Source organism: Papio anubis, chromosome 12, assembly GCF_008728515.1.
Source record: "Papio anubis isolate 15944 chromosome 12, Panubis1.0, whole genome shotgun sequence".
NCBI classification, from domain to species: Eukaryota; Metazoa; Chordata; class Mammalia; order Primates; family Cercopithecidae; genus Papio; species Papio anubis.
The window spans coordinates 10,752,512-10,769,771 of record NC_044987.1 but is presented as its reverse complement, the minus strand read 5'-3'; the positions used below and the strand labels follow the sequence as shown (position 1 = coordinate 10,769,771).

Sequence of the window (17,260 nt, the reverse complement as noted above, 5' to 3'; positions counted from 1 at the left end):
AAGAACTGACACCTTGATAATATTGAAGCATCTTATGCATAAACTTGAAATATCTCTCCTATTATTTAGTTTTTAAATTTCTTTTATCAGAGTGTTGTAGTTTTTCTCATGTACATTTTGTACGTATTTTGTTAGATTTCTCTCTAGATTTTCAGGTGTTCATTTGCCCTGTGACCTCATGTCTCTGCTTGGTCTAAGAAAAGCCATTGACTTTCAGTTTATTCAGCTTTTTCTTGTTTTAAGGATAGGAGTATTGACTTTCAAAGTCTTACATGTTGGAATTGAATCTGAAAATTCCAAATTATTTGTGTATTTTAGAGACACAAATTTAGTTTTAATGTTATTAAAACTAAAGCAAAACAAATACATAGAGATGAATAAGGGAAATCAAGGAAGCATGGGTTGAGCGTAAGTTCTGGGAACTTCAAGTAGTTTGATGTGCTCTAGATCATAGTTTATGTGTGAAAGAAGCTACATATGTGTATTAGTCCACTCTCACACTGCTATAAAGATACTACCTGAGACTGAGTAATTTATTTAAAAAAAGAGATTCAATTGACTCACAGGTCCAAACGGCTGAGGAGGTCTCAGGAAACTTACAATCATGGTGGAAGGCAAAGGGGAAGCAAGGCATATCTTACATGGTGGCAGGTGAGAGAAAGAGAGCAGAGGAACTGCCACTTTTAAACCATTAGATCTTGTGAGAACTCCTTCACTATCATGAGAACATCACAGGGAAACCATCTCCATGATCCAATCACCTCCCACCAGGTCCCTCACTTGACATGTGGGGATTACAATTCGAGAAGAGATTTGGGTGGGGACACAGAGCCAAACCATATCAATATGGTTTGATGAAACCTAATAGGTGGGCAGGTGTTGGAACACTCCTATGCAGAGTGTTACACACTTACAGATGCATTAAATCGTTGTGGCTTACTCTTTAACTCCTTAGTATTTAGCACAGTGCCTAGTAAGTAGAAGGTGCTGAATAAATGTTTGCTGAATGAATAGACAAAGGAAAGAAAATATAATTGAAATCCATACTTAATATTAAGTTAAATTGAAGTGACACTTACATTTCTATTCAGGAACATGCAGGCTTTTATTTTAGAGTTTGTTTAGTCATCTTTCCGAGTATGTTTTAAAATACTTAAGTGTATAAAAACACCCCTTTTATTTTGAAGGTTTCCAAATGTCTAGGTAGTTCTGCATTTTTAGATGGTGATTTTAAAATTTTAATTAATATTTATAGCTTCCTCTTGCTGCTTCCCCTATGAATAAAAATTATTCTTTGGGTAATGTCTCTGAAATTAATATTGACATTCAAATGATTCGGAAGTAGTTTAATATTCTTGTTGCCTTCTCCTATGTTTCCCCGGGGACTATAGTTTCTCTGTGTTTCCCAGAGCCACAAGACAGGAAGCTTTTTCTATCACATGTTTTCTTATCTAATTTTAGAGAGACTAGTAGTTCTTCACTACCCTTTTAAAGTGCAGGGGGCAATGATTTCTTTTCTTTTCTTTTTCTTTTTCTTTCTTTCCTTTTTTTTTTTTTTTTTTTTTTAAAAAAAACAGAGTCTCACTCCGTCTCACAGGCTGCAGTGCAGTGGCGCGATCTCAGCTCACTGCAGCCTCCGCTTCCCGGGTTCACGTCATTCTCCTGCCTCGGCCTGCGGCTCATCCCATTTTTCAATTTTTGAGTTTTTGAGTAGCTGGGATTACAGGTGCCTGCCATCACGCCAGGTAATTTTTGTAGTTTTAGTAGAGACATGGTTTTTCCACGTTGGCCAGGCTGGGCTCGGACTCCTGACCTCAGGTGATCCGCCCACCTTGGCCGTCCCAAGTGTTGGGATTACAGGCGTGAGCCACTGCGCCCGGCCCCAGTGATTTCTATTCTGCATCCTTACCCGTGGCTTCAGTATCCTGCTAGGCCTGAAAATGTATATCCAAGATAGAGCCATATCAGAAGGCAACTGAATATTTATTCAGGACTATAATGTACAACTTGCACTTTCTGTTGTTTTGGGATAAATATTAGAGATATGTCAACCCATGGAAGCTTCGTCTGAATGTCTGGCTTGGAGGGATGCATCAGGTTTTCTAAATTAAGGCCATATGTAGTATCAAATATTAAAGTAAAGGAAACTTTGAGGACATTTTGGTTAATTTTCTATCATAGAGGAGGGAAGTGAGGCTTAAAGAACTGCAGATAATTGTTTCTGTTTACACAACTAGTTACTGGAAGAATCGAAATTCATTTTCAGTTTAACACTCTCTTTTCTACATCCCATTTTTCAATTTTTGAGGACTTATTCTTTTTGATTCTCGTAAACCAAAAATAGTATGACTGCTATCCGGAGTTTTATGCCTTTGGAGTTTGATATCACCAATACATGATGTTCAAATGCTTGGTGTCCTGCAGAACCATTTACAACATTCTCCTTATGGAAAATGAAAGAGTGAAGAATTTCACAGAGGAAGCAGAGGGAATTATTTTAGAGAAATTTGCAGATCCCTTGAATAATATGTCCTTTTTTCTTAGCAGGTTCACTGACAAGATCATACCAACCAGATGAATCCAGCAAATCACTCCCAGGTAACAGGATTTGTTCTGCTGGGGCTCTCTCAGGTTTGGGAGCTTCGGGTTTTTTTCTTCACTGTTTTCTCTGCTATGTATTTTATGACTGTAGTGGGAAACCTTCTTATTGTGGTCATAGTGACCTCTGACCCACACCTGCACACGACCATGTATTTTCTCTTGGGCAATCTTTCTTTCCTGGACTTTTGCTACTCTTCCATCACGGCACCTAGGATGCTGCTCGACTTGCTCTCAGGCAACCCTACCATTTCCTTTGGTGGATGCCTGACTCAGCTCTTCTTCTTCCACTTCATTGGAGGCATCAAGATCTTCCTGCTGACTGTCATGGCGTATGACCGCTACGTTGCCATTTCCCAGCCCCTGCACTACACACTCATTATGAATCAGACTGTCTGTGCACTCCTCATGGCAGCCTCCTGGGTAGGGGGCTTCATCCACTCCATAGTACAGGTTGCATTGACTATCCAGCTGCCATTCTGTGGGCCTGACGAGCTGGACAACTTTTATTGTGATGTGCCTCAGCTGATCAAATTGGCTTGCACAGATACCTTTGTCTTAGAGCTTTTAATGGTGTCTAACAATGGCCTGGTGACCCTGATGTGTTTTCTGGTGCTTCTGGGATCCTACACAGCACTGTTAGTCATGCTCCGAAGCCACTCACGGGAGGGCCGCAGCAAGGCCCTGCCCACCTGTGCCTCTCACATTGCTGTGGTGACCTTAATCTTTGTGCCCTGCATCTACATCTATGCAAGGCCTTTTCGGACATTCCCCATGGACAAGGCAGTGTCTGTGCTATACACAATTGTCACCCCCATGCTGAATCCTGCCATCTATACCCTGAGAAACAAGGAAGTGATCATGGCCATGAAGAAGCTGTGGAGGAGGAAAAAGGACCTTATTGGTCCCCTGGAGTGCAGACCCTTACCTTAGCAGAGGCAGTGACCTGAGAATCTGAAAGATGCTTCAGGGTATTAGCCTGCTGGATAGGACCCTCAAAGTAGACAAAACTCTATGCCTATTGCTTCTCCATTGTTCTTAACCTCAATCAGGTTCTGGTGACCTGAACTCTTAGCCACAATAGAAGATGGGATGAGTGTCTTAGAACTGCTTCTAAGTGCCTCCTAGATAAAAAGTACCAAGTTCTATGCAGAAGTACTGTTTGGCTCAGAGACCACCTTCCCAGGTAAGAATGATGTTGGCATTGCTGAGAAAGTTTCAACTAGTAAATCTGGTGTCTTTTTCCTGATGTCACTTTTTGGACACAAAATACATTGGAAGACCTTATAATATTTTTAAAATTCTTTGAGACAGGGGTCCTCTTGAAATATTGGACCCTGAGTCCCAATGGAGACTGATGGATTGATTGAATGTTCGCCAATGAAGAAAAAGGAAATTACCTTGGGCAAATCACTTTCTTCTTCATAGTTTCCTAGGGTCACTGTTGTTGCTATCAGTGTCATCATCATCATCATATAAATAACATTTAGTTAGAACTTACGATGTTCCAGACACATCCAAAAACCAGGTGATTTACCTTTATTATTTATTTTAATTTTCTCAAAATTCTTAGGAGGTAGGTATCATCTTTACTTTAAACATGAGTCAATTACAAGTTAGAGACGTTAAATAACTTACTTAAGGCTCCAGAGCTTGTTTTCTGGAATCCAACCCAAGTCTGTACAACGTCAGAGCCCAAGTGCTCAACAATACCTAAAACTTCTTATAGATTCTAAGGATCTGTGGGTTTATGTCATCATGGATAGAGTTTATATCATCGTGAGTTATACTGACATCATAGATAGACTTGGCGTTGGATTCATTTTTAAAAATATGACTTGGTCATTCACTCCCTTACAACCACTCAGAGGCTTTCCATTGCCATAAAAAAAATCCACATGACTGTTATAGATAAGATGTTGTCTGACCTGGCTTCCACCCACCTCTCCAATCTCACTTCTCTAACTCCACTCTTTTCTAACCCTCTATTTACATTTACTTCTGTCAGTCTCTCCTTACTTCTTGAGTTTGCAAATACTCTTTGCTACCTCTGAGACGCTCTTCTCTTCATCCTTGCCTGGCAAACTCTTGCTCAATCTCAATCCTGGGTCTAAAGGTCTCTTCCTCAAAGACGTGTTCGCTGATCTTTAATCCAAATTAATTTGTCCTTATTAGTTTCTCTAACAAAACTCAAAAATATTTATCACAGATTTCAATTACATACTGATTTATGAATTTATTTATTAATATATTTTGTCAGTCATCACCCACTATGCTCTAAATTCTATAAAAGAAAGAACCACGTTTAGCTTACTTAATACTGTATTCTCCAAGCCTAGCACCACAGCCTAGATGAGGGTGCAGCAACATAGGCGCCTCATGTCAACACTGAGTAAGGATTTACTATTGAGTTTGTAAGTAGCCTGACCCTGCACTTACACTCCCCTGAAAGTGCATGTCTCTTTAAAATGTATTCTGTAGACATCTCCCTTGGTTCACCCTAGTTGGAGCCTTGCCTGGCACAGTGTCTGAAACATATTAGAGATTTAATAATATTTCTTAAAGGAATGATTAAATGATTGTTGCCATATTTGAGTTTGTTAGTAGAGTTTGACTTAGGAATTAGGGCTATCCAAATGTTTCACTGGTCTTAACATTCTTCCTTTGTGAGATTCCTATAGGAGCTGCTAGTTACATAGGGAGCAATAACAAACGTGAACCAGAGAACCATTTATTACTGCAGCCAGAATTGGATTTTCTAATAATACAGAGGTTCTGGTTAATTTTATTTGCAATACCCAGTCTAGTTTGGAAGACCTCAGAGGCCCTTTTACTCCCCACTGAGCTCCAAATTTGAATCTCCATATTTCAGCATCTTCTGATTGGCTACATGACACAGGAGACTGATGCAGTAAGAAAAGTGTTTAAGCACACACATGAAGAGAAAGAGGAGCCTTCCTGTATGCAGGTCACATGCTCACATGTGCTCTCCAATCCAGGGATCCCACTTGAAAGAAATTTAACCAATTGGATCAGCCTTCTCTGTGGGGAGGAGGAGGCACAAGGAAGGTTGTAGGGAGGGAAAATGAAGGTTTACCACCATATATCATGTTGTATATTTAAGAAGACTGTTCTTTCATTAGCTGAGAAAAGTGCACAGTGTTGCCTACATCCCTTAAACTTCCGCACATTTAAAAAATTTTCAATAAACATTTAATCTCCCATTTAATAAGATCATTTCCTTTGACTTGTGACCCTCAGTTTCATCACAGCAGTGAGCCTGAGCCACCCCAGGGCGTCTCTCAGTGCTTGCTGCGCCTTGTCATTGTGGAGAGTGAAGATGAATGGGTTCAAGAGGGGTGTGATGATGCAGCTCAGGACGGGGGCACCTTTGCTGAGCAGTTTGGACTGAGCCTCTGACATACGAACGTCGAGAAAGATGGAACTGCCATAGATGATGACCACCACTGTGAGATGCGAGGCGCAAGTGGAGAACGCTTTCCTTCGCTCAACAGCTGTGGGAGCCCCGAGAACAGTGGCAAGAATGCAGGCATAGGAAACTGAGGTCAGAGTCAGTGAGCCCAGTAACACTGACGTAGAGAGCATGAAGGTCACCATTTCCAGCAGATGGGTGTCCCCACAAGAGAGCCTGAGCAAGGGCCAACTGTCACAAAAGAAGTGGTCAGTTCCATTGGGGCCACAGAAAGGCAGGCTGGCCATGAGGACAGTGGGGCAAAGGACCCAGAGGAATCCAGCTAGCCAGGAGGCCAGCACTAGCTGGGAACAGACATGGCCACTCATCAGGGTCTCATAGTGGAGTGGTCGGCAGATTGCTAGGTAACGATCCAGAGACATGACGGCCAAGAGGAAGAAGTCAGTGGTGCCTAGAAAGAAGTAGAGGTAGGACTGGATGATGCAGCTGACAAATGAGATGGTGTGATCCCTCGTGAGGATGACGACAAGCATCTTGGGAACCACAACAGTTACCAGCAACAGCTCCGGGAAGGATAAATTCCGCAGGAAGAAATACATCTGTGTGTGCAGGCGTCGGTCTATCCAGCTGAGCACAATAATTAGCAGGTTGCCTATGGCTGTTACAATGTAGGTGGTCATTAACCCCAGGAACATCAGGAACTGTAGGAGGTGGCCACTGGGAAAACCCAGAAGAACAAAGCTTCTTACCTGAGTCCAGTTTTCAGGGTTCATCTTCAGTCAGCTGCAGGGGAAATGGAACAGAACTCTGTAACTGGTCTATAGCTACCAATCATCATTTAACCAATCGGTAAAATAATATTGAATACCCAACACTTCCTTACATTCTGAGAATATGGTGATCTATATTTTGGTCTGCAAGTGATGCACAAAGAGAGAAACAAATTACAATAGCAAGCAGCATGGCAATATTGAACATCAATTATGTATCCGAAAATTTACACCGTGCACAGTATCTCTTCTCCCAGCTACTCTTAAAACTAGGTTTTACTGTTTTCAAAGGTAAGAAAAGGGAGTTTGAGTGACTCGTCTATGATCAGGTAGGAAACAGGTGGTAGAGGCAGGATTTCATACCGAGCTTCTGTGGCTCCGACGCATGCTACTGATACTGTCGTGGTAAGGCAGAGAACCGTGTGAGTAGTGTGGTCTTAGAGCAATCCAGAGGAGTAGAGGGGTCAGAGAAGACTTTGCAGAATAAATGCACCATGAACAAATTTTACTGGTATTAAGAACTCTTATTTTAGTGTTTATGGTCCTTCTGTGTCCCGGCTTGACATAAAATAACAGAATTTAAAAATCTGGGCTCTCGGTATCCTCAGAGATTTAATTTTCATTAGTCAGCCACGAAGCCAAATAGGACTGGACTGTGCAAAGCCCTAGTCCTGTCATAAAGTGTTATTTTTCTTTTTTTCCCCCCTATCCAGACTCCTGTAGAATGCTAGAAATCCTTCTTTCTGGTGGAACGCTTCCCAGCTTCTCTCAGCTTCAACTCACTCAATATTCTAACAGTATAAAATGTGGAATAAGGGAGAATGGTCTCAAAGGAGATAGTATATATCAACATGCCTTCTCAACTTTTGCCTTAATTTGGAGATATGTTCATCTTGTCCTTGGAGCTTTTGGAATCCTGTAAAACGTATCTACATGTTTTGAAGGACTGGGTTTCATTAGCCAATTAGAGATCTTGGGTTTTTTTTTTTTTTTTAACATCTAGCACCAAATACTCAGAATCACATAGATTCGGACTAATTAGGGAAAATGGAAAATATTCTAAGACAAAAAGAATGAAAATGAGCATCAAGTGACATTGTTTAATTGACAAGGAATGAAGTGTTGAGAGTTTAGACAGTTTCCCTGAGGAATATCTATGACTTCAGACCAACAGTGTTAAAGAAGAGGAGCACAGACATTCTCCGTTCTGTCTGAAGCTACTTTAACAGATAGTATTGAACCGAGGCAAGGAATCCAGGTTTGAAGGATGAAGAAGAGAGGCATGTTCTGTTTACATCCATTTTGGAAAGAATAAGTCTGGCATTTAAGTAGCTAGGTAATACTAATGCTTCATTCTGCTAGTCTAGGGCTTGCGTCTCCAAAATCAAAGAAATACCATAATAAAACCCAGCAAAGGAGGCCAGCGCACTATTTCAGGATAACATAATCATTTCAGACTAGGACAATGTGCTACCGTGGCTGTTTTCAAAGCATCAGGTAAATATTATTAAAAGTAACTTATGAAGTCAGTCAAACACACAAAATCAGTTTGTGGCTACTGTTACAAAATATATGCACTAAAGTCTGTTCTCCAGCCTCCCTTTGCCAACCTGAATAACTGCTTATCAGTTCTGGAGAGCCTCATCAGTGGGCTGGCTGTCTCTCATAACGCCAGACCATAACAATATCATCTCTATATATGCATGTTTAAAATTTTGTCATTTTCAACCTCAAAATAATCTTAATGCCTTAAATCATTTGCTTAATGTCACACAGTTAGAAATTGTTTTATTATAGTTGCAAATGGTTTTTGTTCCTGTGTATTTTGCACTAAAAATACTGCTTAACAAGATGAGAATCAGTGAAGGGCATTAGAACTTTGAGGGGTGTACATGCACACATTTTTGATGGACATAATGATCTAATTTACACAGTTAGATAACTATTATTATTATCCACTTTACAATTGAGCAAACTAGAACAGTGTGGGAAAAAGAAAACCCACCCTCAAACATAAAGCTAAGATACACATCTAAGCTTATCTGACTCTGGTGTGTGTCTATGGCACTAGTAGATAAGACCATGAAACTTGAACCTATCAAGGGAAAAAAAAGGATATAGATTTAGAATGCTGTAATATAATGATGCTCCTAATGATAACAGCTAGAGCTTACTGAGTAGTTACTATATGCCAGAGACTTTCTATTCATTTCATTGTGAAATGTGTCAGCAACTATACAAGGTAGACATTATTATTCTCTCCATCGTACAGGCAAGGTTTAGGGTTAGAGGGATTAACGACCCACATTAATGAGTACTGGAGTCAGTGAATAAAATTTTAGCAGTCTGATTTCAGAGCCTGAATTATTAACTGCTAAACCACAATATCTTATATGAGAGAGTTTGTGATTATAAATTTGATTTGATATCAATTTCCACTTGTCATCATACTTCATCTGTCAACTAATGATAGGAATTCTACATATAGAAATGAATTGTTAGAGTTTAAAGATTTGATCCTGATAAAATGAAAACATCCCCCAGGATATGGGATAGATTGAGTTTTATCCAAAAGTCTTTCAGCGCCTCCTCCGGAGCAATGGACAGTAGATGTTATAGTCCTAATCACCACTCTCCATTCCCAGAAGATGGAGACACCCCACCATATTGAATAAGTTGTTGAAACTTGTTTCCTCTTGTCCTTCAAGTTCTATTTTAGGATGTGCTGCATTGATATCACATAGAAATGGAGTGTTTACCTGTAACAAAGGCGTGCCATTATACTTTTCGCTTGGCTACTCCTCTACTCTCTCTCTTTCTTTCTTTCTCTCTCTCTCTCTTTTCCTTCCTTCCTTCCTTCCTTCCTTCCTTCCTTCCTTCCTTCCTTCCTTCCTTCCTTCCTTCCTTCCTTCTTTTCTTTCTTTCTTTCTTTCTTTCTGCTGCTGCTGTTTTGCTGCTGCTGTGCGGTGGTTCTGCCTATCACCCAGCCTGGAGTGCCCAGTGGCCGCGATCTCGGCTCACGGCCTCCATCTCCCGGGTTCGGATTCTCCCTCTCAGCCTCCCAAGTAGCTGGAATTTACAGGCATGTGCCACCTTCACTTGTTTAGTAGAGATGGGGCTTCACCATGTTGGCCAGGATGGTCTCGATCTCCTGACTTTGTGATCTGCCTGCCTCAGCCTCCCAAAGTGCTGGGATTACAGGCATGAGCCACCGCACCCAGCCCCATACACTTTATTTCTAACCACTAACCAGTTATAGATCCAGAAGCACATATAAATACATACTTATTTTATCAGTCCTCAGTAAGTATTCCCTTATGGCATTACTACATTTTGCTTGTTTTCCTACATTTGATGGAATCATCAAAATCATCTTATCTCCCTTTTGTAAGATGGAACTTCCCTGCCAGGGCATACCATACACCTTCCTCAAGTCCTTCATCCACCTGGACTAATTGCTTATGTAAATTTCTCGTTGGCTGACTGATGTTTGGTAATGTGTGTATTTAGTCTGCCTAACCTTCTTACCTCTCAGTTTGCAGTCCTTTCATGCCTTCTTTTGCCAAATCCCTCCCATTTTACTGGCAACTCTATTGCTTGCTTTGTTTCTCTTTCCCCTCTGTAGATGTACTCTGGGAATCTTGAAGTTTAAATGGATTTTACAACTTATTAATCAAGAGTGAATTTAGGTTTATAGAATTTTTTTCCTAAGAGTATGGAAAACCTGCATTGGAATCACCTGGTATGTTTCTTAAAATTGCTGATTTCTAGGCTCCACCAATAAAATTGCAATTATTCTCAGGGTTTAGGGCTCAGGAATATAAATTTTTATCAGTTTATCTGGGTTATTCTTATTTAACCAAAAGGTTGAGAAATACTGGTTTTTGCGAGAAGGAAAAATGTTGAGCAGGTTTGAGTATTATTAGGGTAAAGGACTGAGGTGTAAGGGAGGGATAGGTTGAAGGTCAGATCTAGAAGAGCCTGCATGTGGGAGGCTGAGGTTTCTAAACTAAAACCATCACCAACTTTTTAATGTGGTGATAGAACTAAATATCTGACCCAGAGCAGCAATAAATCTAGCCTTCTGAATTCTCACAACATGTGTGGATGGCTGTCGCAGGCTCTAATATGTCCACAGGCATGCAGAGGCTTTTTTTTTTTTTTTTTTTTCAGGTGTGAGCTAGCAAAGTACTCTAACAAGGGTGAGATCACACACTTGTTATGTGCTGGATAACCTACCAGGTATGGGAGGCACCTAGCAGAATGAGCTGAATAAGTTACTGAGGAGCTCATAGTGTATAAGGGTTAGATACATGCAAATGATAAATTCCATTCTAACTCAAATTCCATGAGCCTTTAAACTCATCAGGTTGCAATAGTTTTTTAACTTAGCAAATAGTATGCTCTGTTCTTGCCATCTTCAAAGCAGTATATACTTATGTAATGACTATAAATATATTTTGAGCAGTAGTTTGATAATCCTTGTAATCTTATTTTCCTATTGAAAAATTCAAAATGTTTTTTCTAATCTCCATTGATCACCTGGGTACAAATTGTACACCCAGATGATCAATGGAGATTAGAAAAAATATTTGAATCATACTTATCATTAAATAGGACAAATAAAAAATTATATTCTCATTTATATATATATGTCAATTAAACCCATGACAAAAGTAAAATCATGGTATCATGGGGGAAGAGGAAATGAAGGTAAAAATTTTTTTTGGAGTCAGCATGGGACATTTCAAAAGGTTAGTAACATTTAACTGGGTGTTTATAGAATAAGTTTTTTTCCAGACCAAGTGGACACATAAGTCTTTTAGGTTTAGAGTAGCCAAATACCAAATATTTTGAGTTGTTAAATAGGAAAATAAGGTTATGAAGATTATCAAACTACTGTTCAAAATATACTCATAGTTATACATAGTACATCCTACTTTGAAGATAGCAAGAACAGAGCATGCTATTTGCTCAGTTAGAAAACTATTTCAACCTGATGAGTTTAAAGGCTCATTAGAGCATGGGCTACGCTGGCTTTTGAGATAAACAAAATGTAACAATTATCTTTGGATCTTTCTCATCTCCAGTAGTAGTATAATAATATTCTTGCTTTTTAGTAATTGTCAAATAATCTTATTAATGTAGTTTTAGAATGTGTGAATATTTTGAGCTGTTTGCTTTTTATGTAGAAATACTTTGTCATGAAGGCTTTAGATAAAATGGCTAACATTGTAATTGAAGAATAAGAAAAAAGTCTCTGAAACTGTCTATTTTGGTCAGGGTACAATGTCTTGTGCTCTCTCAAATGTAATAGGTTACCAATTGTTCCTCTCTGCATGTAAAACCTTATCTTTCCATGAAACTTAAGTGAGTACTTTAAAGATAAACTTTCCAAAAGCTGGAGGCTTTGTACTTCAGTCCCTAGTAAAAAAGAAAGTTGTTAGGGTCACTTTCTGGCTACTCAAAATATGAAAATCAGAGTTTTTCGTAATGCAATGCTGTACTTTATGGGCTCAAGTGTTGGTTTATCTATGCAGAACTCAATAGCTGAGGATATAACTGAAGAGCTCTCATTCCTGTCTTCCATCAGTAAATAGAAATTGTATAACTGTGTACAATAAAATGTATCATAGTTTTGGTACTGTAAATCTTTGTGCCTTAAATTACTTATAAACAAAACTCATTGATTCCAATGAGTCCAGTTTTAAGTCAAGAATAGAAATAAATTTTGGGTATATGAAGTTGCCTGACATAGGAGGTGATATAAGTTATCTCCTTTACCTGTTCCAATACTGCATTTCTTAGGCTTCTTCCCCTGGCCAATTTGAAGAATGTGCACTCAAAGGTTCTATCAGGATCCTGTTTGTGGTCAATGGAGCACACAGAAGGCTTCTTGAATCTGCAGTTCTTTATGGTTCAAGTAATACCAAGCAAAACCCTTTCTCAGTGTTGAAAGAGAAGTTATCATACATTTGCGTGATTATTGCCTTGTACCTCCAATCAATTAAAATTCACTTTAACTTGCTTTGAATGGAAATCTCAAAAGGGAATAACTTTGACCAAAGTTCTCTAAAAATAAACTAATGTAATTAGTCCTTCGAGGCTTTAGGGGGTGAGATGTTTGAGATTTGTCATAGAGTATGAATTGTACTTCTTCAAAAAAAGATAGAGCTATTTCTTGGGTATAGAAGTAAAAGAAAATTTGTTACTGCATTTGAACTTTAAGAAATTCTCTTAAGCTAGGTAGTGACTCAGTGAGGCCTTGGGTATCTTGATGATGTAATGAAATTATAACATATGTGCATATGTGTGTGTGTGTGTATATATATGTATATATGATCATTGTTAACTTAAAAATCCAATCTTTTTTTTCAGTGAGGATTGAACATTGAGTCACATACTAATTATGGTATATAATATTTGGCATGAACTTGGGTAAGTTACTTAAATTCCCAGCTTCAGTTTCTTCATCTCTAAAATGGGTTTCATAGGAACTTTAAGAGAAAGAATTATGTATAATCTGCACCCAGGCTATCAGTGGAGATTAGAAAAAATATTTGAATCTTGCTCATTATCAAGAAGGACAAATAAAAATTCTCTTCTCATTTATGTACCTTCAATAAGCTCAAAGTATCTACTTAGCATATGATATGAGAAACAAGAAATGAGTTCAAAGTACCTACTTTTCAAATTATCTGTCTACTTCACCCCTTCCCCACCAAAATGCTGAACTTGTAGTTCATCAAAACCATACTGTAAACTGTTATGCGTTTACCTTTCTAGATGTGGTTATATTGAAATATTTCGCATACTCTGAAGTGTAAAATTAATGAAAAATGTTGGATTAAAAGAGATTCAATAAAAATCTAAAGATATTTTAAAACTTTATTAATGATTGTCCAACCTTGATTGGAATTTAAAAATGTGAAGTTATGTCAAAATGTGTACTAGGGATTTTTATTTGCATTAAATTATGTTTTTTTTTTCTCCTTCTCTAGAAGCTGTTTTATGCTACTCTTAGGATATCATATGCTAAAGATATTATGGCTTAAAATAGGTAACGGGCAATGTTACACTGGTAAGAATTATCTGTATAAAGAAAGTTTTCAGTCATTCTAGGATTTCCAAATCTTGTCTTCTTAAATATGATAGAATGGTGAGTTCAATAAAAACTATCCACATTCTGTGGGAAAAGGGGGTCAGTGAAGAGCCAGCATTGCTGTCCTTTTCAGGAATTAGATAAAGTATGCCTTAAGAGTGTCAAATACAAGTCTGGGCACTATGGGCACACTGTTTCCACCTTAATTCTACCTTTCCTGCTGGATCACCTTGATAGAGAACTGGGAGTCAATCCTGGAGTTCTAGTCTAAAACTCACTTCCTAAGCACACCTGGTGATTTTGTAAGCACTTAATTATCTGTGTTCTTTCTTGCTTAAAATACCTAAAATCATTTCTGTTTCCTTCACTGAACATTAAATAACATAAATGCCAATGAAGAGGGACTTCAGTGAACTGTGACAATAATCATGTTATCTAGAGGATATTTTGGTGTCCTACTTGTCCTGAAACCTTCCCTTATAGGAACAGCCAAGAAATGAGTTCAAAATAGATTTCTCATTAACACATCTAATGATATTTACATTCATCTTGAGAAATAATGCCCCTACGTGACAATACTTCATTTTAGGAAAAAAAAAAAAAAAAGGATATCAATCTGAGAGGGGTTTGGTGTCACTGTTACTTTTTAAACAGTGAATCTTCTTTAAACATTTTTTACATGCCTACTTAATATGGTTAATCCATATGAATGGGTTAGGAAGAACTGAAATATCTATTGATTAACTGAGTTACCTCAAAAGCTAAACTGCAGCATTACATTATTCTAAGATGTTACCCAAATCGAGAATATGTGTTGAATTACATAAAGTATGTAACATTCTAGATCCTTTTCGTGAATCTTTTCTCCTAAACAAGATAACTTATTGGTTGTTTAAATGCTCTTGTGGAATGTTTCTTATCTTTTCATTTTGGCCATCAAAATATGCTTTATTTGTTACATAAGTAACATAAACATTAAAAAATAGTGTATTATTGATTTTGCCACAACAGTCCCCGAACTACTAGCAACTTAAAAAAAAGTTAGAGGTGACAAATAAGGGCATTACATATTGATATAGGGGTCAATTCAATAAGAAGAGCTAATTATCCTAAATATATATGCACCCAATACAGGAGCACCCATATTCAAAAAGCATGAGACCCACAAAGAGACTTAGACTCTCACACAATAGTAGTGGGAGATTTTAACAAAATACTGTCAATGTTAGACAGATCATTGAGACAGAAAATTAACAAAGACATTCAGACCTTGAACTCAGTTCTGGATCAAGTGGGATTCGGGATCAGTGATCTGTCTAGCACTATCAGTGCACGTTGAAGTCTTCCACTATTATTGTGTGGTTATCTGAGTCTTTTTGTAGGTCTCTAAGAACTTGTTTTATGGTTCTGGATGCTGCAATGTTAGGTTCATATATATTTAGGATAGTTAAATCTTCTTGTTGAATTGAATCCTTTACCATTATGTAATGTCCTTTTTTTTTTTATTGTTGTTGGTTTAAAGTCTGTTTTGTCTGAAATTAGAATAGCAACTTCTTCCCTTTTTGCTTTTTTGATTGCTTGGTAGATTTTTCTTCAGGGCGAGATCACAAGATCAGGGTGAAACTAGAATCACTAATGAACTTCCATGTCCCCCTGTGCATGCATTGTCATTGATAAACATCTTAACAGGGTTCAAGAGCAGAGAATCGGTCTGACTAGAATTTGCCAGGCTGGAATTTCCTAATCCTAACAAACCTAGGGGTGCTACAGGAGACTAGGTCGTGTTTTATCCCTATCTACATCTGCATAAGGCACACACTCCCAGGGCAGACATTTTAGAGCCCCCCCCCCCCCGGGAATGCATTCTTTTCCCAGGGCTGTTAAATATTAATATTCCTTACTGGGGAAATAATTCAGTGATATTTATCTTACCCATTTTTGGTAATAAGAGAAATATGGCTCTGTCCTGGCTGGCCCACAGGCAGCCAGACTTTAAGGTTATCTCCCTTGTTCCCTAAACATTGCTATTATCCTGTTCTTTTTTCAAGGTGCCCTGATTTCATATTGTTTAAACAATTTGTGCAGTTAACACAGTCATCACAGGGTCCTGAGGCAACATATAGCTTCATCTTATGAAGATGATGGGATTAAGAGATTAAAGTAAAGAGAGGCATAGGAAATCACAAGAGTGTTGATTGGGGAAGTGATAAATGTCCATGAAATCTTCACAATTTATGTTCAGAGATTGCAGTAAAGACAAGCTTAAGAAATTATAAAAGTATTAATTTGGGGAACTAATAAATGTCCATGAAATCTTCACAATTTATGTTCTTCTGCCATGGCTTCAGCCAGTCCCTCCATTTGGGGTCCCTGACTTCCCGTAACAATACAGCTGCTTTTTGTACGTTGATTTTGTATCCTACAACTTCATCAAATTAGCTCATTGGTTCTAACAGTTTCTTTTACATGTGTGTTTGTGTGGGTGGAGTATTTAGCATTTTCTATATATACAATCACGCCATTCACAGAGAAAATCTTAGTTTTTCTTTTGTTATTTGGGTGCATTTTATTTCTTTTTCTTTCCCAGTCCTCTGACTTGGACTTTCAGTACTACATTGAAAAGAAGTAGAGAAAGTGGGTATCATTGTCTTGTTCTTAATCTTAGAGGCAAAGCTTTTAGCTTTCCACAGTTGAATATGATGTTAGCTGTGGGCTTATTGTATATGGCTTTTATTGTGTTGGGGTTCATTTCTTCTGTACTTAATTTGTTGAGAATTTTTATCTGAAAAGATGTTTTGTCAAATGCTTTTTCTGCGTGTATTGAGATGATCTTATTAATTTCTCTTCTTTATTCTTTCAGTGCCGGTATTACATTTATTGACTTGGGTATGTTTAACTATTCTTGCATCCCAGGGATAAATTCCACTTGATCATGGTGTATGATCCTTTTAATGTGCTGTTAAATTCAGTTGGTTAGTATTTGTTGAGGATTTTTTGCATCTATGTTCCTTAGGAGTATTGGACTGTAATTTTCTTGTAGTGTTCTTTCTGGCTTTGGTATTAGGGTAATGCTGGCTTTATAAAATAAGCTTGGAACTTTTCCCTTCTTGCTAGGTTTTTTTTTTTTGAAAAATTTGAGAAGGATTGGGATTGATTTCTCTTTAAATATCTGGTAGAATTCACCAGAGAAGCTCTCAGGTCCTAGGTTTTCTTTAATGGGAGATTTTCTTCATGATTAATAATTTTTTTTTCTTTTTCCGTCAGTGTCTCACTCCTGTCACACAAACTGGAGTGCAGTGGTGTGATCTTGGCTCACTGCAGCCTTGACTTCCCAGGCTCAGGAGATCCTCCACCCTC

General features: G+C 38.2%; 2 protein-coding genes across 4 annotated transcripts in view; one reads left to right on the top strand and one right to left on the bottom strand.

Moving 5' to 3' along the window:
* LOC100998573 (olfactory receptor 4D5) overlaps positions 1-9,546 on the top strand; it is a 126,473-nt gene extending 116,927 nt beyond the window's left edge. For 2 of the 3 annotated variants that reach the window (XM_031652840.1, XM_017949052.3), the window contains one exon: positions 2,545-9,546. In XM_031652840.1, coding sequence (XP_031508700.1) covers positions 2,575-3,531 — 957 coding nt within the window. In that variant the 5' untranslated portion in view covers positions 2,545-2,574 and the 3' untranslated portion in view covers positions 3,532-9,546. The remainder of the gene's footprint in view (positions 1-2,544) is intronic. The other variant, XM_017949054.3, reaches the window with a different exon arrangement.
* Positions 5,758-6,833, bottom strand: LOC100999278 (olfactory receptor 6T1). Its single transcript, XM_017949056.3, has one exon. It carries the CDS (start codon positions 6,802-6,804, stop codon positions 5,833-5,835), a length of 972 nt encoding a protein of 323 aa, XP_017804545.1. The 5' UTR covers positions 6,805-6,833; the 3' UTR covers positions 5,758-5,832.
* Positions 9,547-17,260: the final 7,714 nt, after the last annotated feature.